The sequence below is a fragment of the Lepidochelys kempii genome, chromosome 11 (genome assembly GCF_965140285.1).
Source record: "Lepidochelys kempii isolate rLepKem1 chromosome 11, rLepKem1.hap1, whole genome shotgun sequence".
Classification (NCBI taxonomy): Eukaryota; Metazoa; Chordata; order Testudines; family Cheloniidae; genus Lepidochelys; species Lepidochelys kempii.
Window position 1 is genome coordinate 80,568,578 of NC_136390.1, and position 24,013 is coordinate 80,592,590.

The 24,013-nt window shown below is 44.5% G+C and overlaps 1 protein-coding gene across 4 annotated transcripts in view; it reads left to right on the forward strand.

The window, feature by feature from the left end:
• The window catches only part of MCM3AP (minichromosome maintenance complex component 3 associated protein), a 100,155-nt gene that overhangs the window by 8,975 nt on the left and 67,167 nt on the right, over window positions 1-24,013 (forward strand). For 3 of the 4 annotated variants that reach the window (XM_073306988.2, XM_073306987.2, XM_073306989.2), the window contains exons 2-6: window positions 1,638-2,952; window positions 16,929-17,149; window positions 17,650-17,728; window positions 21,061-21,208; window positions 22,864-23,060. In XM_073306988.2, the coding sequence (XP_073163089.1) occupies window positions 1,731-2,952; window positions 16,929-17,149; window positions 17,650-17,728; window positions 21,061-21,208; window positions 22,864-23,060 (1,867 nt within the window). In that variant the 5' untranslated portion in view covers window positions 1,638-1,730. Of the gene's footprint in view, window positions 1-1,637; window positions 2,953-9,711; window positions 10,271-16,928; window positions 17,150-17,649; window positions 17,729-21,060; window positions 21,209-22,863; window positions 23,061-24,013 lie in introns of those variants that run through there. The other variant, XM_073306990.2, reaches the window with a different exon arrangement.

Consider the following 24,013-nt stretch of genomic DNA (forward strand, 5'->3'; position numbering starts at 1 on the left):
GACTCCTTTCCTCCGTGTCCAAGCGCAGTCCCTGTTCCCCTGCCCTGAGTTGCCTGTGCCACAGTCTGGGTCTGGAGCCTCTCGTATGGCTACGTGTGAATTATTGCTATTCTTTGTTCTCTTTACACCTGCTGTCTCTGAATAGGCAGTTCCCATTGAGCTGGGGCGTGGGGGGCAGCGCTGAAATGAAAATGCAGCTTAGGCTGCGTGGGCAGAGGACTACAGATGCAGCTTTGCAGTTTGAATTTATGGCTTCTGTAGTAGGTTCAATCCGGATGCCAGGAACTTATGGAAAATGATTTTAAGCCCCCAAATTCAGGTTTGTCCACACTACTAGGTCTGGCTCTGTCCCTTATGGAAAGATGAGTTTCAGAGCTAGGGTATTAGTTCTGGCCCAGCTGTAGCCTGGTTGCTCCTTGGAGGGAGTAGCTACGGTATATTATTCTGGGAAATAGCGTTTTGCTCGGACTTCCTTCCTTTTTCTTGTGCAGCAGTCTCTTAAAAGTAGTGCAAAGGAAATGGTTCAAAAAGTAGTTAATCTGTTCAGTATCAGTAAGTGCAATAAAATTAAGTGTAAGATTTTTCAGGGAAGGGGTAGTACCTAAAGATAACACTATATATATATTTTAAGGCAGATAGTCACAAAGCTTTTACAGCCCAAAGTGAAAACAAAAAATCCTTTGAGTCAGCACTGATGAAAACAAATTAAGGCCTGATCATGCGTCTGGATATGTATGGATCTGCCCACTGAGAACCTCCTCATGGGTAAAAGTGCCTGCAAAGATGTAAGTGCAGGATCAGGGCCTTAATTATACCATAATGGTCACATGTATAGTAGATAAATTCCACCTTATGGTTTAAGAAGGCTGAGGTATTTAGAAAAGTAATTGGAAAACGAGCAAAATAAACAGAATTGTTCAGGTATATCAGAAATAGGAATCCTGTAAAGAAATCGGTGGTGCAACTAGACTACCAGGGAATAAAGGGAACAATTAAAGATGAAAACGACATTGCAGAGAAGCTAAATAATTTCAGTCTTCATCACAAAGAATGTTAGGGACATATCTATCCTGACCTACTCTCTTCAGGTAATAAAGAATGAAGCCTTGTCAGAGACTGAGCTGTCAAAAGAAGAGGTGCTGAAACAAACTGATTAAATAGCATCAAGTCATCAGGACTGGATGGTACATCCATGAGTTCTGAAGGAAGTTAAGAATGAAGTGACTGAGTTGCTAACAAAACTATGCAATCTATTATCACATTCCGCTACTGTGTCACAGGACTGGAGAGTAATACCTATGTTTGAAAAAAGCAATAGAAGCAATCCTAGTGAACCTTACTATGATGCCAGGTTAAATGGTTGAAAAGCAATTACAGACAATTTTAACACACCCATGAATATGACACAATAGAGATGAAATGGTATGTCTTCTGTAAAGGGAAGTTCTCTCTCTTTCCAATATATTCAAATTGTTTGAGGTTATCAGCAAAATAATGGATAAAGAAGAACTGGTAGATTAGGACTTTCAAATAGTCCCTCACAAGACTATTAAGAAAACTGACTAATCATCTTGGCTGAACTTCCCTATTATAAATGGAAACCAATTAGAAAATGTAATTGTACATTTGTTTTTCAGATTACTAGAATGACTGACTGGAAACTGAAAGTTAACAGATGTTCGAGGTGTGAGCTCTCTTTGGCAGATACTCACTAACTCCTACTTTTGAAGATGAACCCTAACAGTCCTTTTCGTGGACAACAGCCTGCTGTTTTCCAAGCACCTTCTAATAGTTCTGTAGGAATGTTTCAGGCTCAAACACCATTTCGATTTGGTCAGCCCTCTATGTTTGGACAGAGCAGTGGAGGATCTGGACAGAACCTGGGGTTTGCCCAGCCATCCAGCTTTACTCAGCCTTCGGGATTAAGCCATCCAGCTTCAGGGCAAACCTTGGTATTTGGGCCACCCTCTGGGTTTACACAGTCTTATGGTCTTGGACAACCTACCCCTTTTGTGGCGTCTTCTGCACCAACTAGCTCCTCTATTGTTGGAAACCAAGGATTCAGTTTTAAGCCACCTACTAACCTTGGAACTTTTCAGAATGCTTCTAACTTTGGAGTTATATCTGGAGAAGTTTCAAGCAGTGGCTTTGTGGGATCAGAATTCAGCTTTAAAACACCAGAAAATGCAATATTTAAACCAATCTTTGGTGCTGGTTCCGAGCCAGAGAAAACACAAAGCCAGATCATCCCAACATCTTTCACGTTTTCCCATCCAGTTAGTAGTGGGCCTGGATTACTGGCCCCTTTTGGCCTTTCTCAAGAGACCAGTAGCTCTAGTACCAGTTCAAACTTCAGCTTTTCAAAACCAGCTAGCAGCAGTAATTTGCCGTCTTCCTTTGCCTCTTCTGTACCAAGCAAAACAGTAGAGGATGACAAAAAGGGAACAAAGCCGCTCTTTGGAAGCCCTAGCAGCAGTTTCACTACTTTTTCTAGCTCATCTGGGTCCTTGGATTTAGGAGGAAACTTCCAAGTCAGTATAGCGCCTAAATCAGAACATGATGAAGCTCAGAGTGAGCCACTTGCCAACCTTGTAAAAGGAATAAAAAGAAAAGAAGAACGAGATCGTTCCCCAAGAGGGCGGGATTATGATGTTGCAGAGGAGTCAGAGATTGTATCTAGGAGTGGTTATCCTCCAGATAAGCGGCCTGTTCGGTTAAACCGGCCACGTGGAGCAGCTGGCTTGTTTAGCCGAACATTGCAGGATATGCTAAAAAGCAATAAAGATAGTGGACGTGTTAAGAAAGAGTCAAAAAAGGAAAGAGTATCTGGAGAATCTGGAGAAAATGAACAGATGTTGGGAGCAAGCCAGTCTGTGTTTCCAGCACCACGGCTCTCGGCACCATTAAAAGAGGGAGATGCTAAAGAGAAAACTGAAGAGAAAACTAAGGAAGGTAAGGGTTAGGAATCAGCACTATTCAATAAATCAGGGAGTGGAAATGAATGCTACTGGCAGTGGAAGTTAACAGGATGGCTTGCTCTCTTTAAAGTTTTGCTTTTCCAAGGGATTCCTCGTTTTCCTTTTTGGAGACTTAATGATTTAATTTTACATCCTACCCTGGAGGTGCCCTTTGCAATTGTTGCTCCCAACTGTGATTGTTACTGTTGTGATTAAGGTGGATTGAACAGCGCATGCTTTCAAATACGTCAGTGTTGCTTCTAAATTATCTGGGGTGGTCATTGTGAAGACAGATACTTCTTCCTTTGGTTAGTCAAATATCAGTGTAGTGGAGGCTCACCTCTGTGGCATTACTTAATTAAGTTAATTACTCTTCTCAGGGGTCGAAATTGACTGACATTTAGTAGAGGTTGTGGGTCAGTAAAGACAACATGAGCTACAGGTTAGAAAATGGCATTGAGAAGTGTCTAGGGCACACATCTCTTCTCTCAACTCCTTTTGTGGTTGCTAGTGTATTTAAGCCAATCCAGGCATATATTTTGCTATGCTTAGTTTATTTCAGCTGATGCATAGTTGTGCTGCTCTTTAGGCAGGAATTTCTGTATAATGTACTTGGTGTTTGATTTTTGTTTTGCAGGGTTGATTGTTTTTCAGAGTTCCTTCTTGTATTTCTCGCTCTTGTCTCCCATTCTCCTTTGTGTACTTTTATCTCACCTTCTTCTTCTTCTCCCTCGTGTTCCCACTCCACGTCAAATTCATAAGGTTCTTCCATCCAGTTTTCTCTTTTTGTTTGGTATCTCTCTTTTGCTTTCTTCCCTCCTCCCTTTTCCATTCCCTAATTACCTTATTCCTTTACCTTCCACCCCTCTCATAGAATCATAGAATATCAGGGTTGGAAGGGACCTCAGGAGGTCATCTAGTCCAACCCCCTGCTTAAAGCAGGACCAATCCCCAATTAAATCATCCCAGCCAGGGCTTTGTCAAGCCTGACCTTAAAAACTTCTAAGGAAGGAGATTCTACCACCTCCCTAGGTAACACATTCCTAGGTTTCACCACCCTTCTAGTGAAAAAGATTTTCCTAATATCCAACCTAAACCTCCCCCACTGCAACTTGAGACCATTACTCCTTGTCCTGTCCTCCTCTACCACTGAGAATAGTCTAGAACCATCCTCTCTGGAACCACCTCTCAGGTAGTTGAAAGCAGCTATCAAATCCCCCCTCATTCTTCTCTTCTGCAGACTAAACAATCCCAGTTCCCTCAGCCTCTCCTCATAACTCATGTGTTCCAGACCCCTAATCATTTTTGTTGCCCTTCGCTGGACTCTCTCCAATTTATCCACATCCTTCTTGTAGTGTGGGGCCCAAAACTGGACACAGTACTCCAGATGAGGCCTCACCGATGTCGAATAGAGGGGAACGATCATGTCCCTCGATCTGCTCGCTATGCCCCTACTTATACATCCCAAAATGCCATTGGCCTTCTTGGCAACAAGGGCACACTGCTGACTCATATCCAGCTTCTCGTCCACTGTCATCCCTAGGTCCTTTTCCACAGAACTGCTGCCTAGCCATTCGGTCCCTAGTCTGTAGCTGTGCATTGGGTTCTTCCGTCCTAAGTGCAGGACCCTGCACTTATCCTTATTGAACCTCATCAGATTTCTTTTGGCCCAATCCTCCAATTTGTCTAGGTCCCTCTGTATCCGATCCCTGCCCTCCAGCGTATCTACCACTCCTCCCAGTTTAGTATCATCCGCAAATTTGCTGAGAGTGCAATCCACACCATCCTCCAGATCATTTATGAAGATATTGAACAAAACCTACCCCAGGACCGACCCCTGGGGCCACTCCACTTGACACCGGCTGCCAACTAGACATGGAGCCATTGATCACTACCCGTTGAGCCCGACAATCTAGCCAACTTTCTACCCACCTTATAGTGCATTCATCATGGTTCCGTACATGCTGTTCCCTCATTCTGGGGTTTCAGGAGAAAGAAAACTGAACTCTTGCAAGTTCATCAATACATACTACTTAACCCAGGGGTTCTCAACCTTTAATTTCTGAGGCCCCCACAACATGCTGTAAAAACTCCACGGCCCAGCTGTGCCACAACAACCGGTTTTCTGCATATAACAGCCAGTGCTGGCGTTAGCGGGGAGCAAGCAGGGCAGTTGCCCAGGGCCCCACGCCACAGGGGGCACCGCAAAGCTAAATTGCTCAGGCTTCGGCTTCATGCCTGAGTGCCGGGGTGTCATAAATATAAAGGGAAGGGTAAACCCCTTTGAAATCCCTCCTGGCCAGGGGAAAGCTCCTCTCACCTGTAAAGGGTTAAGAAGCTAAAGGTAACCTCGCTGGCACCTGACCAAAATGACCAATGAGGAGACAAGATACTTTCAAAAGCTGGGAGGAGGGAGAGAAACAAAGGGTTTGTGTGTCTGTCTGTAGTCGTCTTGGCCGGGGACAGAACAGGAATGGAGTCTTATAACTTTTAGTAAGTAATCTAGCTAGGTATGTGTTAGATTATGATTTCTTTAAATGGCTGAGAAAAGAATTGTGCTGAATAGAATAACTATTTCTGTCTGTGTATCTTTTTTGTAACTTAAGGTTTTGCCTAGAGGGGTTCTCTATGTTTTTGAATCTAATTACCCTGTAAGATATATACCATCCTGATTTTACAGGGGGGATTTCTTTATTTCTATTTACTTCTATTTTTTATTAAAAGTCTTCTTGTAAAACACTGAATGCTTTTTCATTGTTCTCAGATCCAAGGGTTTGGGTTTGTGGTCACCTATGCAAATTGGTGAGGCTTTTTATCCAACATTTCCCAGGAAAGGGGGGGGGTGCAAGTGTTGGGAGGATTGTTCATTGTTCTTAAGATCCAAGGGTCTGGGTCTGTAGTCACCTAGGCAAATTGGTGAGGCTTTTTACCAAACCTTGTCCAGGAAGTGGGGTGCAAGGTTTTGGGAAGTATTTTGGGGGGAAGGACGCGTCCAAACAGCTCTTCCCCAGTAACCAGTATTAGTTTGGTGGTGGTAGCGGCCATTCCAAGGATAACGGGGGTAATATTTTGTACGTTGGGGAAGTTTTGACCTAAGCTGGTAAAGATAAGCTTAGGAGGTTTTTCATGCAGGTCCCCACATCTGTACCCTAGAGTTCAGAGTGGGGGAGGAACCTTGACACTCCCCACAGATCCCCTGCCCCACTCCTGACCCCGACCTATAGGTCTGTGTAGAGTCTCCTGGGGTCGGGCCCCTCGGACCCCCAGTGGGAGCGGAAGGTGATGGTCAATGGGGAGACTTTCCTGGGGTGGCGAGTTCCTGGGACAGAGAGAACTGGTGTCAGGCCCTGGGTGGTGCAGCCTCAGATGCCCGGCTGTGTGAGCTGGGTGAGGGTCCCAGGGATGAAGCCCCTCGCCCTGCCTATGGCCCAGATCCCTGTGCAGATCCAGGAGGGGTGGGGCTGGCTGGTCGTTGGGGTTCTCCAGGATACCAGCTGCGAGACCCTGTTATGGGGTGATGGTGTCTTTTTGGGACAGGATCCAGGCCCTGCTCCTGTAACTGCTGAGGGTTTGAATTTGAATCCAGGGATCCAATCGGTGGACAGGGAAATGGTCAGTGAAAATGCAGATGACCTGGCTGGCAGCGGGGAGGAGCTGCTAAGCTCAGGATACCTGCCTGCCTGTAACCAGACCCCTGGGGCTCCCCACCCCCCTTGCACACCAGAGAGGGGGCTCACGCTGGCTCTGATGCAGTGAGGAAAGCAGAGAGCTCGCTGCCTACCCCCACTGGGACAGCAAGGGCAGCGCTGAGCACAATGGGAGCTGAGACCCCAGCTGAGGTGGGGGAGACACGGGCAGGGCAGGGGATCTGTGGGGAGTGTCAAGGTTCCTCCCCCACTCTGAACTCTAGGGTACAGATGTGGGGACCTGCATGAAAAACCTCCTAAGCTTATCTTTACCAGCTTAGGTCAAAACTTCCCCAACGTACAAAATATTACCCCCGTTATCCTTGGAATGGCTGCTACCACCACCAAACTAATACTGGTTACTGGGGAAGAGCTGTTTGGACGCGTCCTTCCCCCCAAAATACTTCCCAAAACCTTGCACCCCACTTCCTGGACAAGGTTTGGTAAAAAGCCTCACCAATTTGCCTAGGTGACTACAGACCCAGACCCTTGGATCTTAAGAACAATGAACAATCCTCCCAACACTTGCACCCCCCCCTTTCCTGGGAAATGTTGGATAAAAAGCCTCACCAATTTGCATAGGTGACCACAAACCCAAACCCTTGGATCTGAGAACAATGAAAAAGCATTCAGTGTTTTACAAGAAGACTTTTAATAAAAAATAGAAGTAAATAGAAATAAAGAAATCCCCCCTGTAAAATCAGGATGGTATATATCTTACAGGGTAATTAGATTCAAAAACATAGAGAACCCCTCTAGGCAAAACCTTAAGTTACAAAAAAGATACACAGACAGAAATAGTTATTCTATTCAGCACAATTCTTTTCTCAGCCATTTAAAGAAATCATAATCTAACACATACCTAGCTAGATTACTTACTAAAAGTTATAAGACTCCATTCCTGTTCTGTCCCCGGCCAAGACGACTACAGACAGACACACAAACCCTTTGTTTCTCTCCCTCCTCCCAGCTTTTGAAAGTATCTTGTCTCCTCATTGGTCATTTTGGTCAGGTGCCAGCGAGGTTACCTTTAGCTTCTTAACCCTTTACAGGTGAGAGGAGCTTTCCCCTGGCCAGGAGGGATTTCAAAGGGGTTTACCCTTCCCTTTATATTTATGACACGGGGCTAGGGGGCCCCAGGCTGCAGTCCCATGTGGTCGGGCTTCAGCTTTCTGCCCTGGGTCCGAGCAAGTCTAATGCCAGCCCTGCTTGGTGGACTCCCTGAAACCTGCTCACAGCCCCGCAGGGGGCCCTAGATGCCTGTTTGAGAACCCCTATCTTAACCTTTGCACTGGCACCTGATAATGTGATAATGGGCACTTTCTAAATATTTATACAGTAATTCTGTGAAGCCTTTCCATCCCCTCCCACCCTGACACCCCAAAGCTTCCCTGGAAATTCAGAGAAGTCTTGATTCCTCCTTTGCAAACCTCCCCATCTCTTTCCTTATTCTGTCTCTCTTCTTCCCTTCCCCGCTTTCTTCTCCTCCACTGCCTTCTTCAGTAGTGTGCCTTTTTGTAAAGAGGACTACATCATAATGTATACTCACAGTGGGATTTAAGGCTGCCTAGCATTTCCTGAATTTTGAGTGCTTCACTCTGCTGTCTTAATGTTCATAGAACCATAGAATATCAGGGTTGGAAGGTACCTCAGGAGGTCATCTAGTCCAACCCCCTGTTCAAAGCAGGACTAATCCCCCCAATTTTTGCCCCAGATCCCTAAATGGCCCCCTCAAGGATTGAACTCACAACCCTGGGTTTAGCAGGCCAATGCTCAAACCATTGAGCTATCCCTTGTAGCTATTTTATGAAATATACATTTGTTAGCCGACGGCCAAGGATGTTTGGTGAGGTGCCAGCTATGCCCGTTTATACCATCCGTGACTTTAACCGCTAGGACGCACTGTCCCTTCGCGGCGGGCAGCCCGGGCTAGGCTGACGGATGCCCCAAGGTCCTAACCACCCGTGACTTTAACTGCTAGAGCTCAGAGCTCCTTCGCAGCGGGCAGTCAATACTGACTGACAGGTGCCCCAATGGCAGCACCAAGAGCCTCTCCACACCCGTGACTTTAACTGCTAGAGCTCAGAGCTCCTTCGCAGCGGGCAGCCAGGATTGACTGACAGGTGCCCCAAGAGTTTGCCCCGTGGAGGCGGCACAACTCAACGCTAGGCTCTTAGTACTCTCACCTAATGGCCAGTCTTTAGAGCCAAAACGGCTGAGGTTCTTTAATTGTGTTGGCTGCTTTACAGTAAACCAGAGAAAACAAGTCAGGCTTATGCATAAATGGTTACCAAAATTTATTAAGCTAGATTCTAATCATGTGGTTACAAAATTGCTAGTGCCTACTTATTTAAATGTAGAGATGTTACACACACAAACAAGTTACAAAACTGAAGCCACAATCCCAAAGAAAGAAAACAAAATATAGAGCTCTATTTCAAAATATGTGTACACTAAAGATAGGAGATCAGGTGTGGGTGCTTCTTACCCTCCTTGCATCTCTCGATTCCAGCGGTGCCAAGCCAGGATCGGTCACTCAGTTCCGCGGAAAGACGAATAAGGGACAAGGCGTAGGGACCCTCTTAGCTGCAGAAGCCTTGGGAGGCTGTCACTTATCTGACCAGCAGATAGATAGTGAAAAGCACTCAAAAATCATGGTGCTGTAGGTCCCCTACTTATACCTCTGTACTCCTTTATTCTCTTTCTCCTTTCTTATGCCAAATTGAGGCTGGTCTGTTGGGGTGACGCCAGCTTTCACAAGAGTAGTTTACACTTGCAAAGGAGAGAAACAATAAGTTTCGACTACTGGACATTTCTTTTATCAGGGTAAATATTTTCCCACCTAGGATGTTGGTGTGAGTGCATCACGCTATTTAGTAGGGGCTAAGAGCCATGTCTGTCACAGGGCCTCTGCCTGCTGTGAGCTTAATCATCGTATCTCTTCCCAGAGGCACATTGTAGCAGCACACCTGTGCTTTCACAGCTTCAAAGGCTGTGCTGGAATATATGTTAAGTGCCCTGTTCCTGCTTCCTCCTGTGTTTCCAGCAATGCTGGTCTGGGGGGGGGGGGGGGGGGGGCTGGCTGTCTGGCTACATTCCACCCCCTGATGCACCACACTACATCCCAGATTGCAAGGTGGCGGTGATGCCAGCACCTCTTGCCCTCCTTGGGGAAATCTAGAAATACCCAACAACCAAATTAGAGGATGAGGGTTCGCGGAATTGGGTAGGATCCCTTTTTAGCTCTAGGTATCTGATTTGTGTGGAGGAAAGAGCAGTTTGAATCAAACGCTTCATAATACATAAAGTTACACAAAAAACAATTACAATAATTAAAATGGTTAAAACAGTTTTCACAACCGAATGTAAAACGGGGAGAGGGAGAATCCCAAGTGTTGAGCTAACCATTGCATCCATGAGGTTTGTCCATTCTCAGCCACTGCATGTAGTGGTAAAAATTCAATTCCCAGTGCATTGGTTGAATCCAGCAAGGTGCACATCCAGCAATTTGTAGCACCAGCAGCTGAGGCGATGGTTTGGATTGCTCCCCGAAGAGGATGTTCTGGTATTGCCAAGGTGACTGGAGCCAACAGAAGGATCATGAGGGCTTGCAGGAACATATCTCTGGTGGGTCGTGTTCTAGCTAAAAAACTTATTTTAAAACCAAAAGCAAAAATTACACCTGCTATTATAAGTAAAGGCAAATATATCAACAGTCCACAGTAGTCTCTAGTGATCAAACAGGTCTGCTGCATGATCCATTTTGCTGACAGGTTAGCTGGCAGGTTGCTCGGAACCATGGGACCATTCCTGCAATAAATCACATGGTCAGCCGGTCTTGGATGCGATCCAAGCCTCTGTAATGGTTATTAGCCTTTTATCAGCATTTAAGGCACTCCATACACCTTTCTCTTTATAGGCGTGCAAAACGCAGGTAAAGGTTCCCAGGGCTGGGTGTTTAATCACAACAGTATCTCCGGGAGCATACTTGGAACTGTGCAGTGGTGTTCTGGCAGAGGAGATAGCTTTCCCTGTAGGGAAGAATCCCCTGCTGATTGGACTTCCTGTAGGAGTCTGTCTGTTGTTTAACCTCTGCACCACTTCGTCCAGTCTGTCTCCCCATGTGCCATCAGTAGGCTTCAAGTGATTCTTTAGCAACCCATTCCAGCGCTCGACCATGCCATTAGATTGAGGTCGATATGGAAGGTGGAAGGTCCATTGGACTCCATGGTTAAGGGTCCATTCCCTTACAAGTTTATTCTTAAAATGCTAACCATTATCTGATTGGATTTCTTGAGGCATTGGGACAATTGCTGTTAAGCGGTTTAGTCCCATAACTGTGGACAACCCTGTTGCCAATCGGGTTGGATATGCAAAACCAATCCCTGAAACAATTTCTACTCCAGTCAAGATGTATTTCCACCTCTGCCTTGTAGTGGGCAGTGGTACGACATAGTCGACCTGCCAGGTTGCCCATAGTGTTTTTCCATCTCTTAGCCTGGCAAACCTTTGTCCTTCTGCTATATGTTTTCTAGTCTCAGCACAAATAGTGCAGGCTTGCACCAGGTCTCTAGCCTGTCTGTGGGTGATAGGCCACCCCCTGATATGTGCTTGCCGCACTAACTCATCACTTCCTGTGTGTCCTAAATTATCATGTAACCATGAATATAAGCGTTCCCATTCTACTTGTGTGGTAAAGAGCTGGGCAGCTGCATCGGCTAAATCGTTTAACTGTGCAGCTGGGGTATTATTCCTCTGATGAGCTGAGACATGTCCTATAGACAGGGGTTGTTGCAGGCCATGCTGATATAACCACTTCCAGTATTCCAGTCCCCAGACTGGTTTACCTCCTATTTCCCAGTGGTTATTTTTCCAGTTAGTGATCCACTGAGTGGCACCTGCCCATACCGCATAGGAGTCCGTATATACTGCGGTGGCTCCTGCTTCACAGGCCAGTTTAATTGCAGCTAATTCTGCAAGTTGTGCTGACCCATCAATTTCAGCAGTTAGGGGTGCTGCAGAGGTGTCTGCAGGCACTGCTGCAGCTTTTCCCTTCCATTTTCCTTTTACTAGCCTGGCACTGCCATCAGTGAACCATACTCCCTCAGGCTTAGAAGGATCAAATGGGGCAGCATCCTTAATGGGAGACTGCTGTGGAGGTAGGCGGTATTCATCAGGCATTCCTACTTTCCATAGGGATTCCTGAATCATAGTGGGGTTTTGTGCAGTGTCTGCACTCCCTACCCTGTGGTGTATGTAAAGTGCCCATCTTTGGATAGTCATCTTTTGTGCTACACCAGGTGGTAACTCTTTCCCTTCCAATATAGGTTTAATGATTGGAAGAGGAGTGTGAATTGTGATGTCCTTATCCTGAGTTAATTCCTCAGTTTCTCTCAAGGCTGTATAAGCTGCCAGAAGCACCTTCTCATAAGGCGTGTAGTTAGCCTGTGACCCTTGCCATGACTTGGAACCAAACTGAATTGGTCGTCTGGGAGCAGTGTTACTGTCTTGCCAGAGAGCATAAGACATTCCAGTGGCTCCCACAGTTAGGTACAAATGGAATGGGGCTTCAGGATGTATGGGACCCAGAGCCTGATAGGTGTGTATCTCCCCTATCAGTTGCCTGAGGGCTTCCTCATGGGCAGGAGCCCATTCCCAGGCAGCACTTTTCTTTAACAAATTGTACAATGGTCTGGCTATAATGGCAAAGCCAGGTACATGTTTTCTCCAAAACCCCAAGGTTCCCAAAATCTGTCTCAATTGATCTTTACTTTCAGGGGAGGGTGCCTGATTTAGCTCTTGCACAGTGTCATTAGGCACAGACCTCCTACCTCCCATCCATACAGTACCTAAGAATTTTATCTCTTGGGAGGGACCTTGGCATTTCTCAGCTGGTAACTCTAAATTAAGGGCTTCTAGTGCTCCTTTGATTTGATTCATAGCCTCCTGTACCTCTTCTGAGGTTTTCCCACCTATTAAGATGTCATCAATGTATTGCACAGTTTGTACATTGGGTGGCAGGATAAGGTCATCTAGGACCTTTGCCAGTGCCCCATGGCAAATAGTGGGTGAGTGTTTAAACCCTTGTGGCATTCGGGTAAAAGTGTATTGTACACCTTTCCAAGTAAAAGCAAATCTTTCCTGGTCAGCTGGTTGCAAAGGGACCATGAAGAACATGTCCTTTACATCTAATACTGCTAGCCAGGGTTTATCCCAGGTTTGTATGGTGTTTACAATATCTGTTATGCTAGGGACTGCTGCAGTTAATGGTCCAGTGTTACTGTTTAGCTTCCTATAGTCTATAGTGAGTCTCCATTTGGTTTCTTGATGGGCCACACAGGAGAATTAAAGCGAGAGTGGGTACGAAGTAAAATTCCTCGCTGTTCCAAATCTTTGATCAGGTCAGTAACAGGGCTTATGGCCTCAGCTGGGACATTATACTGCTTTATGTTTGTTACTGTTGAGGGCGGGAGAGCAGGCGTGCTGCTAAGTAAGTTTACAGAATAGTGGGGAGGGCTTTCCTTTTCCAGGTGGGTGGCATGAGGAACAGAACTGACTCCAAAAGCCCATCTTTCCCCATTAATCCTTCCCTTCTTTCCTCTTAAAACGTCCATGCCCAGTAGGTTGGCATTGCCCAAAATCACCTCATATTTTCGGGGCTGATGGTGGGGTTGCAAGGGGATATCCAGTTTTATCTTAACTAATGGGTAAGTTATGGTACTGCCATTTACCCCTGTAACAAGTACCTGCTTTCCGCCAGTAGGTGGCGAGCCCTGAAAACTTTCTCGCTTAATCATGGACCTTTGAGCCCCTGTGTCCATTAAGAAAGGAATAATGTGTTTGTCATTTACAGTTACATGTATCCGGGGGTCTTTTGCTGTTGTTTTCTCCTCTTTGGATTCAAGCTGGTTTATTAGGAGAGGAGATTGACCCCCGCAAGCTAGTTTCCCTGCTCTGGTAACTCTTGCAGTTGCTGCAGCAATGGAGTATACCGGGTGTCTGCAGGTGGGGAAAGAGGAGAGAGCTGCAGAGGTGCACTGGGAGTCGCATGAGTTGTCTCCCAGTCAGCTCTTTTAAAGGTGGTGAATAATTTTAGCTGCTCTGTGGGCAGTCCATTTATCACATCTCTGGGATAACCTAAAGCCAGACATTGTCTCCACAACTTGGCTCTAAGCTCCTTTTCCTCCTGGGTTGGCTCTCGCTTGTTTTTATGTCCTTTAGATGGTGCCCACTTGTTTCCCTGAAGGGAACGCATCTTAGCTTTGCCTGTCAGTGCTCTGATGTCTCCGAATTCTCTAAAGTATGACACCAGAAGGTTTAGCACTGCCCGAAAGGTACTGTTACGTGCTGCAGCTTCTGATCTAAGGGACAGTGCCATAGCCCTGTGGTTACTCGGAACTCCCTTAAGCAGGGGTCTAAGATCATCTACATCTACCTGACCCTCCCATGGGCTTTCATAGGCTAACTCTTGAGGGTTTTGGCCAAGCATGCTAATGACAGCCACAGTTAATAGAGCTGTTTTTACCTCATCTATGTTGGTCCCGTGCATTACTGTGGGTTCATCTCGATCTGCTGGGTAAATTCCTCTTGCCCATCGACAAGCCAGAGACCAAAGTGTTTTAGGGGTGTTCCCCTCTGAGTGTTCCAGGAATATTCCTGCACCTAAGTTAAGGCGCTCAGTTTCTTGGGCTGTCAGGCGTATATATCCACCCCCAGTGTCCCAGAGGCGGACCAGCCACTCTATTATACCTTCCTCAGGCTTTTTAGCAAAATCTCCCTGGATTGTTTTTAACTCCATGGGAGTATATTGGCGGGTGGTAATTTTGGTAAAGTGTGTTGGAGCTTTACTCCCTTTTCCCTTTTTACCTCCCTTCTTTGTTTTTGAAGAGGTGGATGGATAATAGTCATCCCCTTCTTCATCCAGCTCTGCCCCACTCAAATTTTCCTCATGTTCTTCTGATTTGTGATGTGTGATAGCTGGTCTTAATTTTACAGAGGGACCTTTCTCCTCAGAGGAGGGGGACTCATTTGCTGAATCCCAAATGTCTCCATCCCATTCCTCAGGGTCTAGCCAGAGAGCAGTCTCAACTTTAGCCCGGTTGATTCTGCGTGTTTGTCTCCAGCTTTTCCCTTCGTTCTATCCCTTCTTTCTCAATTAAGGGAAGTAATCTTTTCTGAAGATGTTTCATATCCCTATTCAGTGTTCTTACTCTGGTATCTAAATTCTGGCATTCCTGGCGCAGTGTGTCCCTTTCCTGTTGCAGCCTATTAAATTCTATTGCCAGACTATGATAATCCTTACAGGCAGCTTGCCAAATGTTAGTAAGCAGCCATATACAAGCACCTTTTCCTTTCCCTTTCTTCATCTTGCAGGCAGTTCTCCAGTTACAGAAATGCTGCCAGATCTCTGCTGGTTTTCCCCAATATTTCTCCAGCAGTTCTTCGCTCCACAGAGGATTTCCCCATCCCTCTTGGGTCAAACTTTTCTCTAGCTCAGGGAATTCTGTGGTGTTTATCATGACTGGTTTCATTGTGTTACTGTAGTGCAGCCTATATCACAATCCTGTTCGTGACGCCAATTTCTGTTAGCCGACGGCCAAGGATGTTTGGTGAGGTGCCAGCTATGCCCGTTTATACCATCCGTGACTTTAACCGCTAGGACGCACTGTCCCTTCGCGGCGGGCAGCCCGGGCTAGGCTGACGGATGCCCCAAGGTCCTAACCACCCGTGACTTTAACTGCTAGAGCTCAGAGCTCCTTCGCAGCGGGCAGTCAATACTGACTGACAGGTGCCCCAATGGCAGCACTAAGAGCCTCTCCACACCCGTGACTTTAACTGCTAGAGCTCAGAGCTCCTTCGCAGCGGGCAGCCAGGATTGACTGACAGGTGCCCCAAGAGTTTGCCCCGTGGAGGCGGCACAACTCAATGCTAGGCTCTTAGTACTCTCACCTAATGGCCAGGCTTTAGAGCCAAAACGGCTGAGGTTCTTTAATTGTGTTGGCTGCTTTACAGTAAACCAGAGAAAACAAGTCAGGCTTATGCATAAATGGTTACCAAAATTTATTAAGCTAGATTCTAATCATGTGGTTACAAAATTGCTAGTGCCTACTTATTTAAATGTAGAGATGTTACACACACAAACAAGTTACAAAACTGAAGCCACAATCCCAAAGAAAGAAAACAAAATATAGAGCTCTATTTCAAAATATGTGTACACTAAAGATAGGAGATCAGGTGTGGGTGCTTCTTACCCTCCTTGCATCTCTCGATTCCAGCGGTGCCAAGCCAGGATCGGTCACTCAGTTCCGCGGAAAGACGAATAAGGGACAAGGCGTAGGGACCCTCTTAGCTGCAGAAGCCTTGGGAGGCTGTCACTTATCTGACCAGCAGATAGATAGTGAAAAGCACTCAAAAATCATGGTGCTGTAGGTCCCCTACTTATACCTCTGTACTCCTTTATTCTCTTTCTCCTTTCTTATGCCAAATTGAGGCTGGTCTGTTGGGGTGACGCCAGCTTTCACAAGAGTAGTTTACACTTGCAAAGGAGAGAAACAATAAGTTTCGACTACTGGACATTTCTTTTATCAGGGTAAATATTTTCCCACCTAGGATGTTGGTGTGTGTGCATCACGCTATTTAGTTGGGGCTAAGAGCCATGTCTGTCACAGGGCCTCTGCCTGCTGTGAGCTTAATTGTCGTATCTCTTCCCAGAGGCACATTGTAGCAGCACACCTGTGCTTTCACAGCTTCAAAGGCTGTGCTGGAATATATGTTAAGTGCCCTGTTTCTGCTTCCTCCTGTGTTTCCAGCAATGCTGGTCTGAGGGGGCGGGGGCTGGCTGTCTGGCTACAACATTTCATTTAGTTAGTTTTGTGACTTTACATATGAACAAGAGAACCTAACTGTTTACATCTTAATTTATTTACTCTCACTTCATAACCAACTATATGTGATTGTGTGTTGCATAGTCCATTTTCATGCCTCCACAAAGCTGAACAATATTCTTAAAATACATAATTGCACACTTTGCCAGTAGTAATGAAGGACTCTTCAATACAGGGGTTCGTTAAAGAGAACTTTGAATTTCCTTGCTTTGCTAATTCGAAATTTCAACCTTAACACTGAATTATTGTAGTGTTTTCATTAACTAATCTACTAATAAAAATATGTACCCCCTGCTTATTGTAAATTTCTGATTTAACATCTAAGTTCTTGAGATCCAAAATAAGAAACCACAGGCAATTCTAGAGCCTGATTTCGGGACTCTTTCAACACTTCCTGTCAGATTCTGCTATTGTGACCCCTTCACGTCGAAATCGAAGCAGCGAGAGTGTGGACAGTCTTGGTGGCTTGTCGCCAAGTGAACTCACAGCAATCCAGTGCAAAAATATCCCTGACTACCTTAATGACACGAATGTGCTCGAGAAGCATTTTGGACGGATGAAAGTCCGGCGCATCTTTACCAGGCGCAGCAAAAAGCTGGCTATTATTCACTTTTATGATCATGTGAGTATTTAATGTAAATTTAAAAATAGATGTGTAGTATCTAAATGTTTGTTTGGGATGTGTACAGCCATTCACTGTGGTGGAGTTAATGGATTTCTGCTCTAACCAATCAACATCTGGAGACCAGACTATATTCTAATCACTAAAGGTGATCCCATCAGATCAGGATTGGGGTATATTGATGGAACAGCATGGGGAAGCCTATGTTGTTAACAGGTGCTGTACCTGTTCTGTAGTTAAAAAGAGGCCTTCAGTCTTGAGCTATCAGCCTGATACAGTACTGATTAGGGTACCATAGAATTCAGCTTTATGTGACCTCCACACAAGGCAATCTTCTGCTGGGGCAGTCTCCTTGCCACATACGGCATTTGGCTTTTAGTGACATCTAGGGAGATCTCCGAACTCCCCGTGGAACAAACATATCTTTGTACATGCTGTATAGACTTCTTTACATCTTGTTCCGATGCTAATTGTCCCTGGTATTGCATGCTGTTTTTCAGGCTGCTGCTGCTCAGGCAAGGAAGAAGGCAAAAGGGTTACATAAAGACATAGTAACATTTTGGCATAAGAAGAAAACAAGTAAGCTTTTATTGTCTGTATTTCTTCTAGGCATGATATAAGAGGGTGACAATCAGTTGATTTCAGTGGAGTGGCACCTGTTTGCACCAGGTTGGAATTTGGCTCCAGAAGTAAAACACTGTTTCTGTGGTGGTTTCTCCCTTTGTGATGGGCACCAAATGCAAAGGCTGTGCTTATGTACAGTATCTGATTTGTACAGTCTGTAAGAAAATAAGACGAATGTACTTGGAGTAAAAATTCAAAAATAAAGCAATTCTTGGTAGTGTCTGCTAACCCTCAGCTTTTTAAAGTCAAATATTGTTCATAAGACGATGTTGATTAAGTGAGAGTGGTTTTCTTCCAACGACCTATTATTAAGACTCCATGTTTGTCACGAAGGTCATGGAAGTCATGGATTCTGTGACTTTCCATGACCTCCGTGACTTCTGCAGCGGCCCATGCAGCTGGCCCGGGAGCCACCTGAGCAGCTTGGGCAGCCCGTGGGCCATTCGCACCAGTTGTTGCTGGGGCAGTCTCAGGTCCCCTGCCATGCAGCAGCAGGAATTTGGATGTGAGGGGATTCAGGGCTGGGCATTGGGGTGCTTACCTGGGGGGGTCTCTCCGGAAGGGCAACAGGAACTCCCCTCCATCAGCTCTTAGCTCCATGTGCTGCCTCTGTCCGTAGGCATCGCCCCCTGCAGCTCCCATTGGCTGCAGTTCCCAGCCAATGGGAGCTGCAGAACAGGGGTTTGGGATGCAGCGGAGGCAGCCCTGAAGTTAGGAGCTGAAGGTCTCTGCTTCCCAGGAGCTGAGGGAGGGGAACCTGCCCCAGCCCTGCCAACCCCTCCGCCCCAGCACCCACAGCAGTACCTGCGCCTCCTCCCAAGCACCCGCAGTGCCCCAGGGCCATGCCCTCCCCTCTCCCCCCCCAGTTTTAGTCAGGGGTATATAGTAAAAGTCATGGACAGGTCACTGGCCGTGAATTTTTGTTTACTGCCCATGACCTGTCCATGACTTTTACTAAAAATACCCATGACGTAGCCTTACCTGTTATATATCTAATCTGCTATTCTCCTACTTCACTTTTTGTTTTTGGCCTTAAGGATTAAATGTAGGTCTTGAATTTAACTGTCCTACTTAAAAGCTATAATGCCTTTATAAAGCACCCATGGATAACCAGCCGATTAGGCACTAGCTGTTGTGAACGTTCCTAACATTGTGGTTTTATGAGTAGCAAGACCCTCATGCTGCCAAATAAACTTTTTAGATTGTTGGGTAAAATTTTAATGTGAGAACTATTTGCATAATAAAAGAGATGGTGTTTTCTCCTTCTAGTATTCTTGCAAACTAGGAACCATCTGGAAAGCTGACTTCTGGGGCAGATATACTCTCCCTTGCTGAATTAAATGTTTGATGTAAGGTTACATGGTGCTGATGTCTTCAGTTTCTTTCCTGTTCCTCTTTTCCTCATGTTTTGGCTACTTAGTTATGTCTTTCCCTTTTAGTGTATTGTGTTAAAATAAGTGTTTAAATGTAATAATTTGTATGGGTCTGTCAGACATGAGTTGTTATGAACAGCTCCCGCAGACGGTGGTCCAGCTTGGAAGTATACGTCCCATGTTAACTTTCCTTTGGAACAAAACACTCTAGTTAACCTTATTGTAAACATACTCCTAGGATCGAAGTATCACTACGTGGTACTCTGCACAGGGGTTCTCACAACAAATTTTTTGGTGGCCTCAGAGTGTGGCCACCAATTCTTGCTGGTGGCCGTTCTGACAATTTTTCCTAAAATACTTTAGGAAAAACAAATAAATATACACATATACATGTCCAGACCATTATAATTTATATATGTAGGGTTTGTTTATTTGTTTTTTGAAGACTCAATAATACAAATAATGTATAGTTGTCTCTATTCTTTACTAGACCAAAACAGAATAGAAACACAAATAAGGTGCTTTGAACAATCTTGTCTTTTTTCTTGTTGTTTCTTTTGCTTTTTTGGGTTGTGGGTTTTTTTTTTTTTTTTTTTGAGACTTGCTAGCTATAAGTAAGTCTGCTGTGAAAAGTGATATATGTATGTTTGTTAATATCACTTTTCATGGCAGACTTACTCACCTCCGGGGACAAATTAAGCCCTGGAGGGGAGGTGGGTACAGAGGCAGCAGGCAATGCGGCACTGGGGGAGGCAATGGGAGCCAGAGGTGATGGGGGCAGGGGAAGCTCGGGGATAGAGCCTGCCACCACACAGCCAGGGAACGGAGCCCAAAGCCACACACCTGGGACAGGGCCTGGGGACAGAGCCTGAAGCCCCGTGGTTGGAGCCTGCCACCCACCACCCCGGGGCTGAAGCCCAACTCCACCACTCCCAGGAAGGTGGGGAACTCACTAACTGCCTGCTCCTCCAGGGGGAGGCGGGCCCAACCACTGCTAGTGGCCCCTGGGCTGATACTTTGCCCTCTGCTCTCCCAAACCACGGCCCAGGAGGCTGTGGCCGCAAGAAAAGCCCCTGGTGGCCGCCTTTGAGAAATGCTTGGACAAATACCAGTACCAAAAGTATTGCCTCATAATTCCACAGCCCTAACTTCCCCACAAAAAACGAATGCAAACTGCTGCAGTGTTGTCCTCCTGAAGCTCTGAGAGTGCTTACTTGCCCATGCTCCTCTCATTATGACATTAACTTTGGAGCCTGATTGTGAAAATAGCTTCATCTTAAATTATTTCACTTTTGATCATTTTAGCAGAACAACCTAGCCAACATACCAGATGTGTGCTGCGGCTGCCAAAGGCATACGCATGGCCCCAGCTCTCCACAGAGTTCAGATTTAAGTTCTGAGGACACGTGCATCCGAGAATGAGTCTGTACAATGATTATCCAAATGTCTTGGGAGACATTCAGAACACTTGGATAAATCACAATTTCTGATAAAATTCATATCTGTACAAATTTCTGATTTGGGAGACATCCAAAACTGGGAAATCCAAAGTTCAGATAATCAGGCTTTACATTTGTTGACAATCTGCCAAACAACTACAGTTATTGCTCAATAAACCTTTTGTCGGTTCATATTGAACTACATAACTGTATGGATTGTAGTGTCTCATTCTATCAGTCTGCAACAGAACCAATAAGTTTCATAGTCCTGCACTGTGGAATTGAACTGGTGCATGACACATCCTCTAATGCAAAATAGCTTGCAAATGCTGTTTAAATTCACATGTCTGTGACTTCTAAAACCATAAGGAAATACAATTAAAACAAATTAGAACACATTTTTTCAAGAAGTAAATTTAAAAATTTCAGTTGCATGATTTGGCAAGTATCTGACCTCACTTGGTATATTATTCAGGTCTTGGTAAGGGAGAATTTTCATCTAAGGAGAAGAAGGCAGATGAAGATGAAGGGAGACAAAGCAAAGAAGAGCAAAACTATCAGCATTCCCCTCTTCGCAAATCTTTAATAAGACCCTCCACCAGTAGCAACCTGTCTAGTAAAAGGTATGTTCATTTCTCTAGCAGTCTGGCTGATAGAGACCTTTTCCATGACAGGAATTTCCTATCAGAATGTATGTCTAGTAACCACAATCATTTTGTATTGAGTAAACAAGAAAAAAAAAACAAAGTTCCCATTTAGTCATGGCAGTTTTGTTTGCAGTTTCTGATAAGTTCCTTTAATTGTATTGTATATTTATTGTTTACCTTCTCTGTTGTTCATTCCAGTTGGAATGTGAGTGTTCTTAGGAGCCTCTTGGTCTTGTTAAAATTTGAAGGTTGAGGCATATGTTGAACAGATAATTTTTTCCTATATGTGCAGTAATGCTTCTGATTTCATGCATGATTTGGATCTTAAGATGCCTTATTTATTCTTAATTTGCCTGTTAAGTTATATATCGGTGGCTTTTTTTCCCAATGGGGCCTCACACTGTTTTGGCTACAAGACCATAAAGCAACTGCTCTTCTGTTCTTTTCATTGTAATAGGCTTAGATAATAACCACTATAGTTAAGATTTCAAACCATTATAACTTGTGTTTTCAGATGTTCTTAGCTTGCTGAAGTTTTCCAAGCTTGTTCTCTTCCCAAAGGTGAATTTTGTTTAGCTATTTGAGCAAAATCCCTTCAGCCACTTTTGTTTTGTGGTGTGAGAAAAATAAAATGTTGTACATTAAATTATTGTGGCAGCTCATTTTGCTCATCTGCATTTTAAAACTTGAAGCTCACCATGCAAATAAATCTCAGTTGTAAATACTGTCCTAATTTGTTATGTTTCAGAGTAACAGCCGTGTTAGTCTGTATTCACAAAAAGAAAAGGAATACTTGTGGCACCTTAGAGACTAACCAGTTTATTTGAGCATAAGCTTTCGTGAGCTACAGCTCAGTTCATCGGATGCATACTGTGGAAAGTGTGGAAATCTTCAACAATTTCCACAGTATGCATCCGATGAAGTGAGCTGTAGCTCATGAAAGCTCATGCTCAAATAAATCGGTTAGTCTCTAAGGTGCCACAAGTATTCCTTTTCTTTTTGCTAATTTGTTATAAAAATCAATTGTTGGTTAATCAGCTGTTATAAAATGCCTGCGGGATTGGGCCTTTCATAGTCTCTGGATATATTTGTGTCGGTATGGAATATGGTCCTAATGGAATAACCTGTTGTGTTTCTGGATAGCATTCCAACATGTAAGATACCATCTATTCAAGACTGAATAGTCTGTCAAGCGATTTTACTAGCCAAACACTCTAGTTCTTTAGTATTATACGAAAAAGTTTGTTGCAGTCAGGAACAGAATCAAACTACCATATTGTGTGCTGATCTTGAACTGCTGCATGCAGTATGTCCCATGGCTGTCCAAATTTGAGACTTTTTTCAGATCTGTCTAGGGGATTTAGATACATAACTTCCACTTAAATTAATTACGCGTTTATGTAAATGAGTTGTCTAAATGCTCAAGACTGCACTGACCATCATAACTGTAATGTACAGAAGTAGAACATTGCTGACAAGATCACATTTCCAGAATGGTTTTAGACAATAATGTGAGATGTATGTTAAGAGTAGAAATCCAGGCAAATGTATATTCTCTTTGGCTTGCAGTCCCTCTTATTTTCACAGTGTCCAGTAGAGTATCACTGATCAAATCTGTTTTTTTTTTCTAGTTCTCCAGCTAAGAAATCTGCTCTTACAAAGTCGCTGCAATTTGAGGCAGACCCTTTTGATTCTGGGACTGAAGGGCAGAACTCTGAGAGTTTGGCTGTATCAGCATCCTCTGTCAGTAACCTGATAGGCTCAGTGGCCGAGACCTCTGAAGACAAATATCGCCTTCTGGACCAAAGGGATAAAATAATGCGTCAAGGTAACATTGGTAATTGTGCGTGTGTAGATGAGGATAATCAAATGTAATGCTGATTGTTGTAGGAACTAGGAAGGAATTCTTTCTCTGTCAAAATATGGCCTTTTTCTGTGGCATCCAGCATTGGCCACTAGTAGAGGTAGGACCTGATGGACCAATGGTTTGATCTGCCCTAGCAAATCTCGTATCCTACTTGTCACTCTTGAGAGTCTTATTTTAAACTTGGACACTACAAATCTAGAAGTTCAACATCTATAAAGCTGCATCCTCAGGGGGGGCAGCTCGACTACTCAAGTGACAATAAAATACCTGAGCTCAGATCCCAAGAGGGTAAACTTTTACCTTTATTTTTCATTTATTTTGTTGTATTTAATAAAACTGGTTTATGATAAAAATGACACATTGCTTCTGAGACGTAAGAATGTTATTTTATAATTTTGTAGAGTTTTTACCATTAGGACATTTGTATTAGCTAGATCCTTATTAGGCTTGTCTGATGAGATCAACACAATCTCTCTATCATTTACTAGGGAGAGAAACTAGGCAATGAAGTATTATGAAATCTACTTACATTATTTAAAATCTTTTTTTCTGCTGGAAAGGGACTCTCGAGTGAGGTAAATGAGTACAATGTCTGCGTATGAAACCAAAGAGGTTAGACTCTGGATTCTCAGTTACCATGGTGGATGGTTGTGCTGTAAGAATCTGCATAGAACAGCCTATAAAATAGCATGGTTTTCTCCTCCTGTCAGAGGGACTGCTCTGTTTAGGTAGACTTGTTTCTCATAGTCCTTACAACATTCCATGTTTCTTTATTGCACATGGATATCTGTTCTGACGAGTAAGTATCAGATCGTATCCCTGTCAAAAGAATGTTTATGCATACTTTATTGGCATGTACTGTATAAAAGAGGCATTAGTTTAGGATATTTTAAACATTTCTCAAAACATGGAAT